Below are 20,055 nucleotides of genomic sequence, written 5' to 3'. Positions count from 1 at the left end.
GTTAATAAGTACCAGTTGAGCACTGGGATCAATGTAATTGACTTACATACACTTTTCCTGAAATTGCTGGCCTTGTGCCGAAATTTGAAACCAATATATCAGAACATTATGTTCATATCAGATACATGTAAATTGTTACCTAAAAGTACATGTTACCTATTGATTGATGGGTGCACTATAATTTCGTATTAATACAATAATACTTCAGCATTGAATAATGTGTTAGTGATTGATGAATTTTGGCCAATGTTGTACAGTGGTGTTGTTATAAAGTTCACTTTACAACCATGTAGTTTTCTCAGACACATCACCAGTGTCAGTCAATGGGCAGATGCCTTTTACTCTAGACACAGGTCACCTTACACTTACTTGTAGTGCCATTTTCCCAGGTGGGATTGAGCCAGCTCTGACTAACAAATTCACCTTGTCTCATAAATGCTGGCCAATCTGACAGTTGACTGTACTCTTCATTTGCTGTTAAGGTGTAGAGTTCATGTTTGGACTCAAGTTGCTTTGGGAGTGATATTGCTAAATGATAGCTGTGAGAGGTCATCATCACCATCATCATGGTCATATATTTAACAGCCACTTTTCTATGCTTGAATGGAACAGACAGAATTCATTCATGCCTGATTATCTATGGCTGAGTCTGTCTATACGTTTCTTTCTTTTTTTTTGTCTTCATCATTGTGTCTTGAAATTGTTTATGTTCTGTGTAGGTTGTATCATTGCTTATGTCTGTTACAAAAACATATCCAGCCACTGAATTGTTCATCATTCAAAAGAACTGGGGAAGAGTACCTTACTTAAAATAATTATGGGCTGGTAATATGAAAGGTGTCCAGTCAAAGAATATTACTTCAACAAGTCTCATTTAATCCATGCCAGTCTGGAAAAAATGGACCAAACAAAAAAAAATGAGAACAAAGGCAATGTGTGTGTGTGTGTGTAATTTGTTAGAAGTTGAAAATTAATGAATCATTTCTCTGAGTTTTTCCTTTTTTGTCTTCAGATGATTATGGAAAATGGAACATAAAAATGTTATATAATAATTAATATACAGTAGGTGTAGTTGAATATCACAATGAAGTTGATTAGATAAAAATGGATCAAAACGATCTTATATCTTTAAAACTTATAATTCGTCTTAAAAACAGTAAAAAAAAAATGAAACTGAAAGATCTGCATTGCACTGAATAGTTTAGAATACTCTGAATATCATCTAGTTGAGGGTACATACATTGATAATAGTTAAGTGTGTGGGTGTGTTGTATCTCTGAATACCTGAAGAAGTTACGGAATTTTGAGTGTCTTTCCTATTCAATGATGACTAAAACTACACTTTTAGGCATTGGCAGTACTTCTTAAAGGGTTGTCAATAATGGAAGGGATAGATGTGTAGATGACTGGAGTTTTGTGACTGCTCTTACTTATATCACACCTGTATGCTCTAAACAAAGAAATTGCCACAGAAATTACAGTTTTGGTGTCACAGATGGAGGTGATACTCCTACTTCTCCAATAAAATGTCAGCTGTGATTTGAAGGAGTTCAAATCTTGACTTACCCTGGACTTGGATTATAGTGAGGGAGAGCTTTTTGTCCCTGTCTTTCTGGACCCATGGCAAGGTGGGTTAAGATAACATAACTGGAGGAGGTGTATTGAAGAAGCAGTAGAATGAGCAGAGCAATATACATATCGAGGTCGACTTTGCCTTTCATTCTTTCGGGGTCGATTAAATAAGTACCAGTTACGCACTGGGGTCGATGTAATTGACTTAATCCGTTTGTCTGTCCGTGTTTGTCCCCTCTGTGTGTAGCCCCTTGTGGGTAGTAAAGAAATAACATATCTAACAACGACATTGCTACATGTTGTCCTTCCATCTGTTACAACATGGGTTTATTATAACTGAGTATTGGGGTCAATATAATCGATTGGCCCCCTTCTCTTGAAATTACTGGGTTTCCTCTACTCCGTCTGCCAGGAATACCTTGACAAGATTTATGCCTCTAACAGCAACATTGCTACATGTTGTCCTCGCCACAGGTTTTGGGTTTCCTCTGTTCAGTCTACCAGGAATAACTGCCTCCTGTATATCACATTCAACAGCCTGGCATATTATTTTTAGCTATTAACTGAATCAATGTCTTCCACAAAAATGCAATGAGATACATACAATTTATTTGAACTCAAGACCTCTCAATTTGTTGTCCGTTATTTATATAGTGCCTTTGCCTCTAAGTGTATATATTATTGATTGTCTGTTATATGGTTATTATTTATTTTATATTATTGTGTTGTAATCGGCTTCTGTTTAATTTGAGTTTTCTAAAAGCTGTCAAAAGCTGAGAAATAATATTGAGATGAGGTGAATTTTGTGCAAAACAGCTATAAATTATTGAAGCATTATCTGGTGTGTAGCCAAACTTCTATGAAACTGACAGAAACTTCTTATCCACCAGAATGATTGAGATGTATGCTATTTTTTTTCTTATAAAAAAATATGCCTCTTGTAACTGAATTAGTAATTGTTTGGTAATTCTCAAGCTTTTGCCTAAAAATATAGTTAAAAATGCAGATATAAAGAAACTTCATATATGCTTAGTTTTTTTTTTTTTTCAGCATAAAACTTAAGGATTATCCAATAATTGTTAATTTAGTTACCAAAATCCATATTTTTCATTTGGAAAAAAAAAATGTAAGAAAAAAAAAAACAATAAAAAAAATGAAAGGAGAATGTAAGGTAAGCAAAAAGTGTGCAGCAATCTTGTATGTATGAGGCCAACCACATAACAGATTCCTCATAAATAATTTACAGCTGGCTTATTTACAAGATCATCCTGACAACATTTAATATCTATAGATATTCTATATTTCTATCAAGGAAAATTATTTAAAAAAAAAACAAAACAAAAACAGTGACAATAACAACAGCAAGAAAACTGCTTAAATATAGTGATGTATTGCAGATTATTACACCATAATTTAATTATTTTTGTACATTTCTGTTTTGTTGCAACCTGTTGTGTGTCAAGTGAAATCTACAAATGGGATTATATATATATATACATTTTTAAATTTATATTTTAGCTTAACAGTTGATTTCAATTTCTATATGCCACATGTCAATTCTTTTGAACAAATGACTAACCCCCCGACCCCAACCCCCATTCCACCCTCATCACTATAGTGGTGGGGGTAGGGCAGGATTTGACCCAGTACATCAAGGGCTTCTTTTTTCCTTTTTCGTTTTCTTGTTCTCCTATCTAGTCCAGTACATTGACCAGATATTCCTGGTGACACCTTCAATAACTGCACAGCGAGTGCATAGTAACTTGCAGCAGCTCTCTATACTGTTGATTAATGTTATTGGATTCCTTAAGCTGCTGGTGCTAATTATGCAGTTTAGTATACCGAGTGAAAGAGTTGTGATTAATTACATAATTACCTACGTATTAACTATCAAGTATCAATAATACTCATCAATAAAACTTCCCTTGTTGCTAAGCAATGTCCTAGATTCTGACATTGCAGCAGAGAATTCATTCAGCTAAAGTTGAAGCAGCCATACTTTCCAATCTGTTCTGTTTTAGATACACATTTGATTTGGATCAAGATATATGGAAACCAATATGGGAAACTCAGGGGTTTTCAATAAATGAATTAACTCTACTGCATGTACTGAAAACTGTTTGCATAGCTTTATATATATATGTGTGTGTGTGGTGTATGGCTCATTGGTTGGAGCGTTGGGCTCACAATCATGAGGTAGTGAGTGCAATTCCTGGCTGGAGTGTGTGTTCTGTTCTTGAGCAAGGCACTTTATTTCATGTTGTTCTAGTTCACTCAGCTTTAGAAACGAGTTGTGTGATGTTACTGCTACCAAGCTGCTTAAGCCTTTGTCTTTCCCTCGGATGACATCAGTGGTGTGGAGAGGGAAGGCTACTACGCATGGATGACTGCTGGCCTGTCATAAACAACCTTGCCCTGGTTTGTGGTTTGGAGGGGAATTTTCTATGTGCAGTCCCATGATCATTCATGGCCTTATATATATATCATCATCATCATCATCGTTTAACGTCCGCTTTCCACTCTAGCATGGCTTGGACGGTTTGACTGAGGACTGGTGAAACCGGATGGCAACACCAGGCTCCAATCTAATTTGGCAGAGTTTCTACAGCTGGATGCCCTTCCTAACACCAACCACTCAGAGAGTTTAGTGGGTGCTTTTACGTGTCACCCGCACGAAGGCCACGCTCGAAATGATGTCTTTTATGTGCCACCCGCACAAAAGCCAGTCCAGGGGCACTGGCAACGATCTCGCTCGATAACCCTACGAAGGCCAGTCAGGCGGCACTGGCAACGGTCATGCTCATATATATACACACACACACACACACACACACACATATATATGGACCCGTATGCACGCACACATACTTACCTCCCTCTCTTGCATTCTCCTTTCTTAGAAAGAACTTTTTCTCCACCCTTTCCCTTCCGGTCATCCCACAATGTAACCGTGTATATCGTTGCCAATTTTATCTTCCTCCGTCTTCCCTTCTCTGGACTTTCCTATGTTCCCGACGAAGAGCTCTGCTCGAAGCGTCAAATTCTCTTTCTTTCTTTCTTTCCCGAGTGTCCAGTAACACAATATCTGTATCACGTCCTCGCGTTGTTGGTTTTTTTTCTGTCGTTTTTCTTTTTTCAACTCTCTCTCTCTCTCTATGTGTATATATATATATATATGTATGTATATACATACATACATGGTGATGCAAACAGGAAAATAGAACTCAAATTATGAGTATATGTATATATTTATTAATGTTTAGCACAAACAACAGAGTGGCTCAAGTGCCGAAAGTTTTATGTGTTTGATAAATACCAACACTGAAACTCTCGGCCCTTGTTGCTTCTGCTAAATATTAATGATAAACAATTTATAGAATATGTATTGGTTTTGTACCAACTTGGATTGGAATTAAAGATTCTTTACATCTATATATTTTTTCATTTCCTGATACTTTACACACGCACATGCACACGCACACACACACACATTACTTGTCTCAGTCATTGGGTTGTCGCCATACTGGGGCATCAACTTGAAGGTTTTTAGTCAAATGAATTATCTCACACCTTTTTTTTTTTGTTTCTTCTTTAAAGTGTAGGACTGGTTCTGTTGGGCCCTTTAGCCAAACTGCTTAGTTACTGGGATGGAAACAGGACTGGTTATCAAGTGGTAGACAAACACAATGACACACATATACACACACACACATATGCAATGGAGCGCTTCCAGTTTTCATCTATCAAATCCACTGAAAAGGCTTTTGGTTAGCCTGGGGAATAGTGGATGGCACATGCCCAAGGTGCCATTCAGTAGGACTGAACCCTGAACCATATGACTGGGAAGCAAACTTAATGCTCAGCCATACTTGCACCCAGCCACACCTGATATTTATCTGTCTATCTGATATATATATATATATATATATATATATATATATATATATATATATATATATATATCACTAATGTTTATTTTAAATAAAATTATATATAAGGTCAACTTATCATTAAATTGAAGAACCACTCAATACTTTCCACTGATGTATATATTTATCTTTGTCAAAGAACATTTCAAACAACTAATCCCAAGACACCTTCTTTCTAAAACCCAAGAAAATAATTTCAACTCCAGATATTTTTTCAACCAGTATTTATAAGAGGTATGAATTTTCTATGAAAAAATCATTCATGATGAATCCCTGAATGAGACAAAAATGCCAAATAAATGGTTTTTATCCAAATCCTGACTACTTTTTTCTTAATGTATGAAATTTGTGCACCACTTCAAACAATCTATTATTATACATGCGCACATGCATCCATACATGCATACATATATATGTATATCTTTGTTTTATTTCAGGTCTTGTATGGTGCTCTGACAACAGCTTCAAAACAAGATCTAATGCTCTCTAGTCGCCAGTATACGTCGGGTGGTCACCAAGAGCAACACAACATCCTGCCTTTGGTCACATGTCAGCACAGATTCCCTCTGTTACCTCTAAGTACAACACATTCAAACAGGACTATTTTACCTCAACCTCTACTGCAATCACTACCAAGGGTAAGTGTAAGAAAATTACATCATGAATTGAACATGTGTGTGCATGTGTGTATGTGTGCACATTATGATATAGAGGTCGATATATGGCCTTTGTCATTTATCAGTTAGTCTGATGTTAGCTGAAGTATAACAATAAACTAGTGAATGTTCTCCTATGAAGAACTTCTTACCACACTAAAGAAATGAAAGCTCAGGTGGTTTGCGCATGTCACCTGCTCATCAGGGATGGCGAAAACAATCCTTCAAGGAACAGACAAAGGTGGCAGACAGAGAAAGAGGTGGGAAAACAGCATCTTTGAGAGGACAGGCCTAAAGATGAGAGATGCAGTGTGAGAGACAGATACAGGTGGAGGGACCTTGTTGCAAGATCATCAGTGTTGCCCCATCAATCAGCCAGACTACAGGATGTGTAATGTAATGTAATGAATGTTTGGTGGAATATATTAAACAAGTATTGATGATTGATAGTATGCCTTTATGATGTTTGATGGAGTGTATAAACAAAGAGGTGATGTCTGATGTAAAATATTTACAAATTAATGGTGTTTTATGGAATGTACAAATGGATGAATAAAGAAGTAATGTTGGGAATATGTTAAAAAGGTTGTGGATTTGAATGGTATATATTTACATAGTGGTGACTGATAAGACACGTTAACAATGCTGTGTGATGTTTAAGGGAATATATTATGATTATGGAATATTATCATGATTACTGATGGATGATAATAATAAAGCTGTGATGTTTGATGAAAATATATTAAAATAATAATATTTGATGAAATAGATTAAGAAAACTGATGTTCAGCTAGAATATTAAGAATGCAGTGATGTTTGAGAATATATTACCAGAACCAATGTTTGATATATGTTAATAAATATATTAATAATTGAATGATGTTTGGTAGAAGATATTAACAAAACAGTGATATTTGATGGAATATATTGGTAAAACTGATAGAATGACTATACAGATATTAAGAAAGCTGTGATATCTGATGGAATATATTAACAAAACTAATGCTTGGTGGAACATATTACAAGGCTGTGTTCAACAACCAATATAATAAACAAGGTTGTGTTTAATAACCAATATAATCTAATAGCATTAATAACAACTAGAGGATTAAAGGCAGTGAACAGGAAATATATTAGCAGTTAACACATTATTTCTTTATTTGAGCAAACAAAAGAGATTACTTTAAACACTTGCCTTATCTTTCATGTTTTACTTGTTTCAGTCATTAGACTGTGACCATGCTGGGGCAACGCCTTGAACAATTTTTAGTTGAATGAATCAACCACAGTCCTTTTTTTTGTTTTTGTCTTTTCTCATCATGGTTCTTACTCCTTTTGTCCAACTGTTAGGTTACAGTGCCATAGATGTTTCTTATGTTCAGTTATAATAAAAATAATTTTACATTAATCTGATGGGTTACTCTATACTTTTGAAGAGTACAAATTTATTATTCTTACACAAGAATAATAGGCGCAGGAGTACCTGTGTGGTAAGTAGCTTGCTTACCAACCACATGGTTCTGGGTTCAGTCCCACTGCGTGACATCTTGGGCTAGTGTCTTCTACTATAGCCTCAGGCCGACCAAAGCCTTGTGAGTGGATTTGGTAGACGGGAACTGAAAGAAGCCCATCGTATATATGTATATATATGTATGTGTGTGTGTTTGTGTGTCTGTGCTTGTCCCCCTAGCATTGCTTGACAACCGATGCTGGTGTGTTTATGTCCCCGTCACTTAGCGGTTCAGCAAAAAGAGACCGATAGAATAAGTACTAGGCTTCCAAAGAATAAGTCCCGGGGTTGATTTGCTCGACTAAAGGCGGTGCTCCAGCATGGCCGCAGTCAAATGACTGAAACAAGTAAAAGAGTAAAGAGTAAAAACGGTGTTGATAGTGACTTAAAAGTTTTGACCAGTTAAGCCATCATCAAGCTTCTTTCAGTTTTCATCTGCCAAATTCATTCACAAGGCTTTGGTTAGCCTAAGGTTATAGTAGAAGACACCTGCTCAATGTGCTGCACAATGGCATTAAACTTGCAACCATGTGGTTGAGAAGCAAGTTTTTTATCACACAGCCATGCCTGCATACTATTACTGTTGTAGCTAACTCACTATTATATAGAATGCTACTTGTGCCTATAGTTGCTTAGTCTGTTTCTAAAATTTATCATTGGATAATATATTGTGTATTTATTACTATTTTATACCAGATTATTCACATTGTGTTGTCTCACTACACCTATCGTTTACCAATTACATACACCGAGTCGTGTAATTCTAACTGTTTTATAGTCATTTATACAACATTGTGCAATCTAAATTTTACTACTACATACTCAGTGAGCTGTCTATTAGTAGTTTATATGATTTACATATGAAGTAAAAGCATCTTCAATTTAACAAATATCATTAAATACACTTTGTTTACGTTATTTACCCTCATCTTGTTTGTTGTTAACACAATGTTTCGGCTGATATACCCTCCAGCCTTCATCAGGTGTCCTGGGGAAATTTCGAACCTGGGTTCTCATTCCTAAGGGACTCTTCGATATTATTATTATTACCACTACGCCATATGCCCGTGGGCATGTAGCATAGTGGTTAAGAGCATGGGCTACTAACCCCAAGATTCTGAGTTCGATTCTAAGCAGTGACCTGAACAATAATAATAATAATAATAACATTGAAAAATACCTTAGGAATGAGAACCCAGGTTCGAAATTTCCCCAAGACACCTGATGAAGGCTGGAGGGTATATCAGCCGAAACGTTGTGTTAACAACAAACAAGATGAGGACAAATATCCGTCGAATGTAAATAATGTACATAATTCCTCATCACTTAAATATAGAACTGTATTATCATTAAATACGTATACCAATGTATATGCTTTGTGTATTTTTTGGTGGCTGCTGTGGCGTGGTGGAGTATATAACTATCAAGTTGCTGGTGTTAAAACATCTTAGTCATGGACAGACAACATACTCACCCACATTCTTTCTTTGTTCAGTCCCACTGCATCACACCTTGGGCTGACCAAAGCCTTGTGAGTGGATTTAGTAGGCAGAAACTGAAAGAAGTGTGTGTCTTTGTTTGTCCTCCACCATTGCTTGATAACCGATATTGGTGTGTTCACGTCCCCGTAATTTACTGGTTCGGCAAAAGAGACTAATAAGTACTAGGCTTACAAAGAATAAGTCTTGGGGGCGATTTGTTTGACTAAAAAAAAACCCATTTAAGGCGGTGCTCCAGCATGGCCACAGTCAAATGACTTGTTTTGAATTAATCATGCATTATCTTGTAACTTTGGTATTGCAATGATATAATTGTATATTTCTAGTATGACATTGCAGGGTCGGTGTATGAGGTCAAATTCTGACATTTTGAACATAAAACAAACAGGTAGAATATTTGGGCTGAATATGGCTGGTTTAAATACCAAAGGGTTAAGCATTAAATAGTTGATTAGTTAGTGCCTTACGAATTTTAACTAATTTGTATGTTAATCCATTGATGTACATATCTTTGCTAAGCTAATTAGTGCTTTGGAACTAAATGTTATTTATACACTCTGCTTATAACTAGTTAGTTATGTTGTGTATTTATAAGTAATTATTGTATTCACTTTAACTCACATCCTTGTATTTATTATTCATAACGAGTTATCATACCAGGTACAGTAATTGGAGAAAGTTCAGGAGTCTAGGGGGAAGTGGTTTGTTCCAGGAGCAGGAAGTAAATAGCATAGGGTGGGTGGGGGGTACTGTTAATGGGATTATGTGTGGTTAAGAGCAAAGGTGAAGATCTGATAGCCTATCTTAATTAAACAGCTTGACTGTGGTTCTGGTAGTTGAGAGTCTGCGGATGGTTTGGTGGGTGATGTCTTAAGTGTTTGTAAGAACTGAAACGGGGGGGGGGGAGAAAAAAATTTGAGTGATGTTGTCAAAGCAAACATTTAGATGAAAAATAAGAAATAAATAAAGATTGTGTGTTGTTGGGTTGGTGGGTTGGTGGGAGGAGCGGACCCCTCTGTGGCGGTTATTGTGGTGGGCTTAGCATTGTAATTTGTCACCAGGGGCAAATATTTGCCCTGATCTCTTCCACTTATCATTAATCAGTCAATAGAGAGAAGTGTGATGATCAAAGTTGCATTCCTCTAGCATCACCTCTCCACCCACGCCCACCGTCCCTGTCATGTTGTTAGACTTCACTGACTTTGTTCTGCTTTGGCATGAAGACTGCTCCCCCCTCCCCCACACATCCTGCTGCTGCTGTCTAAGTTTTCTATGTCTGGCAGCAGCAGAACACTTTATGCCCCACTGAAATGGAGGGCTATGATGATGATAATGATGGTGACTGTTGTAGTCTCGATGAAGGGTTGACAGATTCAGAAAAAGTGAGAAAGCTAGGGATTGCCAAAACTTCTCTAATGTTTTAACTATAATAAGAGACAAATAAAGGACAATGTAAATAACACTATGCTCTGTGTGAGAGAGAGAGAGAGTGTGTGTGTGTTTATATATGTGAAAGATGTTAGTGGAGGATGATAAAGCTATTGTCTGATTGGTTGACATTTGGTTTATGAGTGTTTACTTGCTTCTAGGAATGGCCACTTTCGGTTCTCCACAGAACTGCAAGTTTATCTTGTCTCTGTCTGTCTGCCTGTCTCTCTTTTTCTCTACTAATTCTTAATGAAATCTCCAATGAGCGTATCCAAACTTGCCTGGTTAGATAGACATATTGATAGTTAGTATGGACATTCATACAGAAAGATAAAGAATTATAATAGTAGCAGCAGAAGAGGTGGTGCTGGTGTCAGTGGGTATGGTTGTCATTTAGCTCCAGGAAGACCCTGATTTACGAGACCTAGGATCAAGACATTCCATCCACAATAATAATAATAATAATGATACTACTACTACTAATAATAATAATCCTTTCTACTAAAGACACAAGGCCTGAAATTTGGGGGAAGGAGGACTAGTCAATTACATCAACCCCAGTGTTTCACTGGTACTTATTTCATCAACCCCAAAAGGTTGAAAGGAAAAGTTGACCTCAACAGAATTTGAACTCAGAACATAAAGACAAATGAAATACTGCTTAGCATTTCAACCGATGTGCTAATGATTCTGCCAGTTTGCCACCATAATAATAATAATCCTTTCTACTGAAGGCACAGGCCTGAAATTTGGTGGGAGGAGATTAGTCAATTACATTGACCCCAGTGTTCCACTGGTACTTAATTTATTGACCCCGAAAAGATAGGCAAAGTTGACCTTAGTGAAATCATGAAATAGTGATAGGCAAAATACGGCAAAGCATTTCATTCAGCGTGCTAACGATTCTGCCAGCTCACCACCTTAATAATAATAATCCTTTCTACTATAAGCACATGGCCTGAAATTTTTGGGGAGGGAACCAGTCAATTACATCAATCCCAATGTTTCACTGGTACTTAATTTATCGACCCCGAAAAGATGAAAGGCAAACTCAGAACATAGCGGCAGATGAAATACCGCTAAGCATTTTGCCCATCGTGCTAATGATTCTGCTAGCTCACCACCTTAATAATAATAGTAATAATCTTTTCTACTCTAGACACAAGGCCTGAAATTTTTGGGGTGGGGGCCAGTCGATTAGATCGACCCCAGTATGCAACTGGTACTTAATTTATCCACCCTGAAAGGATGAAAGGCAAAGTTGACCTCAGAAGATAGTAGCAGGCGAAATACCGCTAAGCATTTCACTCAGCATGGTAACGATTTTGCCAGCTTACTGGCATTTATAATACTAGTAATTTCTTTTTAAATTTCTTTTAATGATTTTAAACTTTGGGACGAGGCCAACAGAATGGGAGAGTGTATACATATATAAACATGTGTATGTGTATATAAACCTACTAAGAGATGGGGGATACACTCAGCAAACATGATTTAATGATCAATAAATGAGAATTAAACATCATCTTCTTTTGTTTGTGTGTTACTTATGTTTTTATGGTACGTCATAAGAGTAATTTCATGTTGATGTTAGTTACACATTAAAGAAATTTCAAAATATTTGGAAAGAAAGTTATGTTGGAGGGGTGTGCATAGTGACCCAATAAAAGTTGTAGAATAAAATTTATTGTTATTATCTAGAATTTTGCTCCATTGAAATTTGGTTTGATTGAGTTCAAAAGTTTAATACAAAAGATAAATAGATAACATAGAATAACACTAAAATTAAGTAATAAAATGTATTAAACTTTAATACACACATATAAACATATCTCTGTGTGTGGTGCATATTTAGATCATAATTTAGAAGTATTGAGGAATATGGAAATAAGTCCTTTGTGCTAAGTATCTTGAATGTAAATGAAGTTGTAAATTATAGCTCTTAATACATTGCTTAAAAAAGCAAAAAGCCACTTGTGGGGCATGTGTTGCACCTCTGCCATATACTGGGTAGTCATGATGCCAAAGTGACACCAATGTGGCTCCCTGACTTTTAACCTTTCAAATTATTTATTTTAATCTTACAAACAAGAAAGGGAGTTTGTTTATAATGCGATTGTAATTTAGAAGCATTGAGAAATATAGTAATATCTTCTAGCTGCATACAGTAGTAGGATAGAAGCTGTTTCTAAATTGCCTAGTTGTTGTTTTTGATAACTGATGACTCAATTGTTAACTTAGCGGCTTTAACCTTTTAGCATTCAGATTACTCAGTCAAATATGATGTGTATTGGGTCACATTATTTTGAATCAATCATGTATTATCTCTTATCTTTGAGATTTCAAAGATGTGATTGTTTAATTTTAGAATGACATTGTAAAGTAGGTGTGAGAGGTCAGATCTGGCCGGTTTTATCACAGAAAGGATAGAATATTTGGGTTTGATGTAGCCAATTTAAATGCTAAAGGGTTAATTGTGTATACTTGTATGTGAAATTTGGCCTATTATTAGGTGCATCATTCTGCAAAGAAGTGTGCTCATTAGATAGGTTTGGAGTGGAGAAATATATTTCAGGAAGTTACACTTAGTCTTGAAAGGACAGAAATTCAAGCATTGGCATTTCAGTGGGCTTACACTTTGGGTATATGTGTGGTGCCAATGTTACTGTGGGTTCATAATAGATGTATGTAGATTCCATCCATTATTATTCTACCTCAGTAGTGGCTCCTTGCCTTGTTGTGCTGCTCTCAATGGTATCATCTGATGTAGTTTGGAAGCAGCCTGTTTTCTGTTACAAATGGAACTGGGAGTTTTAGGCACAGATAACAGCAAAAGACTGGTCAGTAACACAATCTTTCCATTCCAGAACTGCAAATTCCCTGTCTGTGAAGGAGGCTATAGTGATACTTTCTCCTGTGGTGTGAAATTTGGCCTATCATTAGCTGCAGCATGCTCATTAGATAAGTTTGGAGTGGAGAAATATATTTCAGGAAGTTATACTTAGTCATTGTCAAATTCATACTTCATTGCCTAATATGTGAAGGATTACAATCTGATAAAGAACTGGATGTTCTTAAAGGAATTCTTTGCCAACTTATAGCAGTGGAAACAGCTAGGATCATGGACTTCGAAACACAGTTTGATTGGAATACAGATTGCATTGCTATGTGTAGGAATAAACCCTTCAAGATGGAATGGCTCCTTCACAATTTTTCAGAATAGTGCATTTGTAATTTTGACTTCTAGGAGGATGAAAAAATTTGCATGTAATATATTTCTCATTAGCATAAATTTTGAAATACAAATTTCACAATTAATTAAAGAAAAATTTATTTTTTTCTTACACACACACACACATGCATGCAGATAAATGCATACGCACGCATGCACACTAATTAGCCTTTTACATCCGTTCAAAGCAAGCAAGAAATGGAGCAACTATTTTTACAGTCAGTAAGATGCTTATTCTTACTGGTAAACATTACTGGGATTTGATGAAAAATAGAAATAGAGGATAGTGTCTTCTATGTTTTAATTTGTTGCCAAGACAAATATATGTGTGTGTGTGTGTGTGTTTATGTTTATACAAGTTGTAGTAAATAATTTTAGCTTACTTTTGTCATCCATATTTGAGGCCAGTTCTTTATGTTTGTTTAAAGCTGTGATTTGAAACTGAAATTTGAAAATGACAGATGCGAAATATCATAAACTGAAAAATGAGTTTTAAAAATTCAGTAAAATTGAAACTGAAAATTCAAATTCTAATTTAATTTAAAAAAAAAAAAAACTTATGTATTTCAAATTTATGTTAGCAAAGCAAAAATCAGTTTTAATGAATTTTCAATTGACTTCTCTTTAGCAAGATACCTGTGCTTGTCACTCAGTCATACTAAAACTTCTCAACACCTGACATAAAGCCCCCTCTGCCCCATTCAGTCGAGGGGGCTTTTCTTGTCTTATAAGTTACTGGTGACCTCATTAGTGCCCGTGGCACCCAGTACACATTGTAAAATGTTTGGCATTAGAAGGGGCATTCAGCCATAGAAACCATGCTAAAGCTCAATGGAAGTCTGCAGCTGTCAAAACCATCAGCATGGAGAGCAAACTTTAAATGATGATGATGATAATATTTTTCTCCCCTTTCTCCACAATGTTAATTCATGGAAATAAGAAATGCATCTCATTTTAGCAATTTAAAATTTCCATATACCCTGATGTTCTCTTTGAAAAAAAAGTAAAAAATGTCAGACTAACATGAAGAGGAAGTCAAATGTACCCTGAATTGATTGAATACAAAAATCTAATTAAAAAACTGCTTATTAACACAGCTTTTTTTTTTCTTTTCATTTATACTTTTTGTACAGGTTGATGTCGTTCCAGCCTCTCTGACTGAAGTAGCCGCCTCTGTTATTCCCAGATCATCAGGAAACAATGCATCTGGAGGGTCATTCTATGACAAACTTGGTAGCGTTGGAGCCATGTGGTTCTCCAACATTGGTGCTAGTGGGAAAACGTAACGGAAAAGAACTATCTGCTATAATTAATTTCTCATATTGTCACTTTTACAACTAGAAGGGGATTTTCAAAGTGAGGCATTGGAGAATTACAATTTTATTTTTCTCTCTCATATCTATTTTGATTTTTCTTTTTAATTTGTATCTTTTTTTTTTTTCCTCGAATACATCTTGGGGTAAATTAATTTCTAAAATTTCTTTTCTAATTTTATTTTGCATTCTATTATATAATAGAAGATGGCTGAAATATTAAATATGGCATGTAACAGTATTTTATTGTTTTGTCTTAGTTGTGAGTTCAAATCCTATTGGAGTCAAGTAGTAATATAAACATCATGGTTTCAATTCCCATTGGAGTCAGCTTTCTTTTCATCTACCCAGTATTGATGAATTAAAACTTTACCCTGTTTCAATTATAAGGGGTTCATTTATGCTATTTAACACAGTATTTCCGTTTTTAACCCTTTCATTTCCCAGTTCAAATTCCTCTTGGGCCAACTTTCAACTCTGCAGGATTGATAAAATAAATGACACTGATATTAGGACTGAGTTACATTATGTAGCCTTGTATTTCAGTGTTTTGATCCACTCTGTCCTGAGTTCAAATCACACTACAGTCAATAATAAACTTTTTTTTATCTTTCCAGGATTAGTAAAATATGCAACAGTTACATATAGGTTGATTTATATTGTGTAACACGGTACTCTAGTCTTGTATATCTCTGTTCTGAGTTCAACATTAAACTTCTTTCATTTCTTAAGGATTAGTAAGTAAGTGAAACTAACACATGGATTGATTTATATCATGTAACACAGTATTCTTGTGTAGTACCTCTTCATTCTGAGTTCAAATCCCTCTGAGGTCAACAGTAAAAATAGGTGACAGTAGTGATACAAAGGCCTATATTTTATGTTATGTAACAATAGTACTTAAATTTTCTCCTCTGTTCTGTGTTCAAAAACCATGACTGTGAATGGCTATGATTTCCTTTCATCTTTTCAAGTTGATAATGAAATAAGTAATTAACTATATTAAGAAGCATTTGATTTAATTGCCTCTATTTTCCCCTTACAAAATATTGACCGCATACTTAAGTAACCATCATTTTTACAATTAAGAAAAAAAAAAAAAGCAATTTTAATGATGAGAGATTTGCTGGCATTTTTTCGATAATGATTCTGATTCTGGTGGTCATGGTGATGGTCATGAAGGCAGCAGTCAGCAGATATTTTCTGATTAATTTTCTGAAAGAGGATTTTATCAATGTCCAGCGGCTATGCTTAAATGTGTCTGGCTTGGCAAAAATAAATAGATAAATCAAGAGAAAGCCATTGAACTCCTTCACAATGTCAAAACATCATTCTGGAGAAGATGGCAAGATGATCTGTCAAACAAATAGTGGACACACCCTTTAATACATATGCACAAGCAGACATGCAGACATAGATGTATCCACACACACACATATAGACACAAACCCAGTCATAGATGCACACAGACCTATATATGAACATATGTATGTGCATATACACACAGGCATGCATGTGCACACATTACACTAACTCCTAAACAGCTGCAACCAGACAATCAGTTTATAAGACCTGGCTTAGTGACAGTAAATAGGATTTTTTTAAAACTCTTCTGCTACTTATCAAATGCAATAATAATAATAAGAAGAAGAAAAAGAATTGAAGTAATATAAATAAGCAATGTAGACCTTTCTTTAAAGAGAAAAATAACAATGAATATAAGCTTAAGAAATGTTGGTCTGGTGTGTAGGAATAATAGATAATGATTAGTATTTTAGGGAGGGGGAGGGGGAGGAGAAGGGAACCAAGTTGGACAGTGTTTAGATAAGGTCTTATTATCTTTAGCTATTCACCAATTGACTCGGTTTTTATTCCCTCCATCATGACTGCCAGCCCATGGGTTGTGTAGTGGCAATGGTGGTGGTGAGGATTATTGTTGCTTTTCTTCAATCCATCAGTCAGCCCTGATTGGGCAGATCTAGTAATTTTTTCCTTCCTATTTGAGGTTTTAGTGTACATTGTCCAAAGTAACCATTCTTGTGGGTCGGCAATGAGCCAGAATGGTTGTGTGTAGTTTGAAGAATGGATGACTGTACCAGCTTTCTTGTTGGCTTTCTCAATGTGCCCCTATTGGATCACTACAGATTCCTCCATTGTTTGATAAAGCATTGTGAATTAGAGCTGACATGGGCAAGTGGTTACAGTATCAGAGTTCTTGCTTAAGGGCCGTAAGTTCAAATTCAGATGTTTTACTGTGATTCTGACCCAAATATTTTACTCCTACATCTCATTTCAGTATACCTGCCTGCTTGAATTTGGTTCCAAATAATAAAAGCAGTTTACTTGTAATAGAAAAATTTCTCAATCTCCCATCCAGCCCCAACTTCAAAACAAATGTTATAACAGCAATGGTTCTAGTACTTATCCAACTTTGAGCAGAGTCTGCTCATTTTATTTTTGTTGTCTAGATATCAGTACAATCAAGGCATCGGTTAGTCTTACTTTGAAGGCCTCTCACCCTTAATTGCATTCTCCTGGGCCTGTTTTTCCTCCACAAGAAGGTAAGTTGTGTGTGAAGCTATTTCAATTCAGAATAAGCTGTACTGGAACAGAGACTTCAAGGCAACTTGAAAAATGTTCTAAAGTTTACACCAAATCCTCTGACCAGGAAGATATGAATGAATCACTCCTTAGAAGGATGAAAGACAAAATTCAACTCAAAACACAGCCAAAATAAATATCAGAAAGCATTCTATGTGATATCCTAATGACTCTGTTAATTAGCAATCTTGAAACAAGAGTTCAATAGTAGCCTATCGAAACTCTTTGTTCCTATGAGATATTTAATGACTGATACTGGTGTGGCTGTGTGGTTAAGAAGCTTCCTTCCCAAGCACATGGTCCTGGGTTCTGTCCCACTGTGAGCACATTTAGCAGGTGTCTTCTTGCACAGCCCTAGGTAGACCAAAGCCTTCTGAGCAGATTTGGTTGATGGAAGCTGGGTGAAATGCTTAGCGATATTCCATCTGCCGCTACATTCTGAGTTCAAATTCCACAGAGGTCAACTTTGCCTTTCATCCTTTCGGAGTCAATAAATTAAGTACCAGTTACGCACTGGGGTCGATATAATCGACTTAATCCATTTGTCTGTCCCCTATGTGTGTAGCCCCTTGTGGGCAGGAAAGAAATAAGAAACTCTTCGTATGTTTGTGTGTAGCTCAGTTTTGACTGTGTGATGTTGTTCATTTCCAGTCTTTTATGGAAATCATGCCCGGCCATAAGAACTATTTCCTTGTTTGGAAACAGGTGACAGGAACAGCGTCCAGCCATAGAAGACATACCTCAGCAATTCTGTCTGGTCCATTTGAGCAAGGAAAAGCGAACATTAAATCATGATGTTGATGACTGAAATACACATGCCCATAGTGAGAGGCATTACGAATCTTGTTGGATTGGCAGAATAAGTGGGGTGGTATTTCGTTGCATCCATTTAGAAGCAGAATGTTCAAGAAAATAAAAAACAAACAATTTTTGTGTGTGTGAAAGTAGTCAAATCTTGATGTGTGTGTGTGTATCATCATCGTTTAACGTCTGCTTTCCATGCTAGCATGGGTTGGACGATTTGACTGAGGACTGGTGAAACCGGATGGCAACACCAGGCTCCAGTCTAATTTGGCACAGTTTCTACACCTGGATACCCTTCCTAACGCCAACCACTTAGAGAGTGTAGTGGGTGCTTTTACGTGTCACCCGCACGAAAACTGCCACGCTCGAAATGGTGTCTTTTATGTGCCACCCGCACAAGCCAGTCCAGGGGCACTGGCAACGATCTCGCTCGAAAATCCTACGGGAGCCAGTCAGGCGGTACTGGCAACGGCCACGCTCAAAATGGTGCATCTCATGTGCCACCCGCACAAGAACCAGTCCAGGGGCACTGGCAACGATCTTACTTGGCTTGCCGGGTCTTCTCACGCACAGCACATTTCCGAAGGTCTTGCCTCACCACCTCAGCCCAGGTCTTCCTGGGCCTACGTCTTCCACGGGTTCCCTCAACTGTTAGGGTGTGGCACTTTTTCACGCAGCTATCCTCCTCCATTCTCACCACATGTCCATACCAGCGCAATCGTCTCTCTTGCACACCACAACTGATGCTTCTAATGTTCAGCTTTTCTCTCAAGATACTTACACTCTGTATATATATATATAAACATAAACATATCTAATCAATCAACAAAGGTAAAAAAAAAATATATGGATGCATAAACATGATGTACTTGAAATATAGTATCACCAACATCTATACAATTACTTTATTTGATACTTTGTTCTATAAATAAGGAGGCCAAACTTATTACCTTGAGGATTAACATAGACGATAGAGTGAATACTCTTGAACTAAAGAGACCTTATTTAACTGTCAAGGATCATAAATCACTTTTTATTAATCCCTGTCACAAACGATGAAAACAGAATTAAGAAAGATTAGCAAAGTGATATTAGATAAAATAATGACACACAAAAGCCCAGACTGACACATTGGATAATAATGAGTCTGTTATGAGTTGGTTTAAATCTATCATTGTTATACAAGAATACACTCTCACACAATCTAATATAATTGATTATTACTCATTAATCACAAAACATATATTATTAAAAGCCATTGATTTCTCGAAACATTCGACTACCACCAGGAATAATGATATTCCATTTTATATTTTTGTTGATCACATATGCAAGGAGAAAGAGTAGCACAGGTTTTATCAGTGTAAATATAAGTGCTGGATATTCGGCAACATTTTCATTTGTAATTGAAATTAATATTTTAGACCCGATTGAAATTGTCCATATTATCAATGGAGAACTTTGCAGAGAGGATGTTCTCTTAATATCTAGGATTACAAACGGACAGCTGG

The 20,055-nt window shown here is 36.3% G+C and overlaps 1 protein-coding gene across 1 annotated transcript in view; it reads left to right on the top strand.

Moving 5' to 3' along the window:
* The window catches only part of LOC106878966 (conserved oligomeric Golgi complex subunit 1), a 266,492-nt gene extending 251,112 nt beyond the window's left edge, over nt 1–15,380 (top strand). The window contains exons 27-28 of the mRNA XM_089363366.1: nt 5,939–6,139; nt 14,960–15,380. Coding sequence (XP_089219492.1) covers nt 5,939–6,139; nt 14,960–15,112 — 354 coding nt within the window. The 3' untranslated portion in view covers nt 15,113–15,380. The remainder of the gene's footprint in view (nt 1–5,938; nt 6,140–14,959) is intronic.
* The last annotated feature ends 4,675 nt before the right edge of the window (nt 15,381–20,055 follow it).

The sequence above is a fragment of the Octopus bimaculoides genome, chromosome 15 (assembly GCF_046866305.1).
Source record: "Octopus bimaculoides isolate indiv1 chromosome 15, ASM4686630v1, whole genome shotgun sequence".
NCBI lineage: Eukaryota > Metazoa > Mollusca > Cephalopoda > Octopoda > Octopodidae > Octopus > Octopus bimaculoides.
This window is presented reverse-complemented; position numbering and strand designations above follow the sequence as displayed.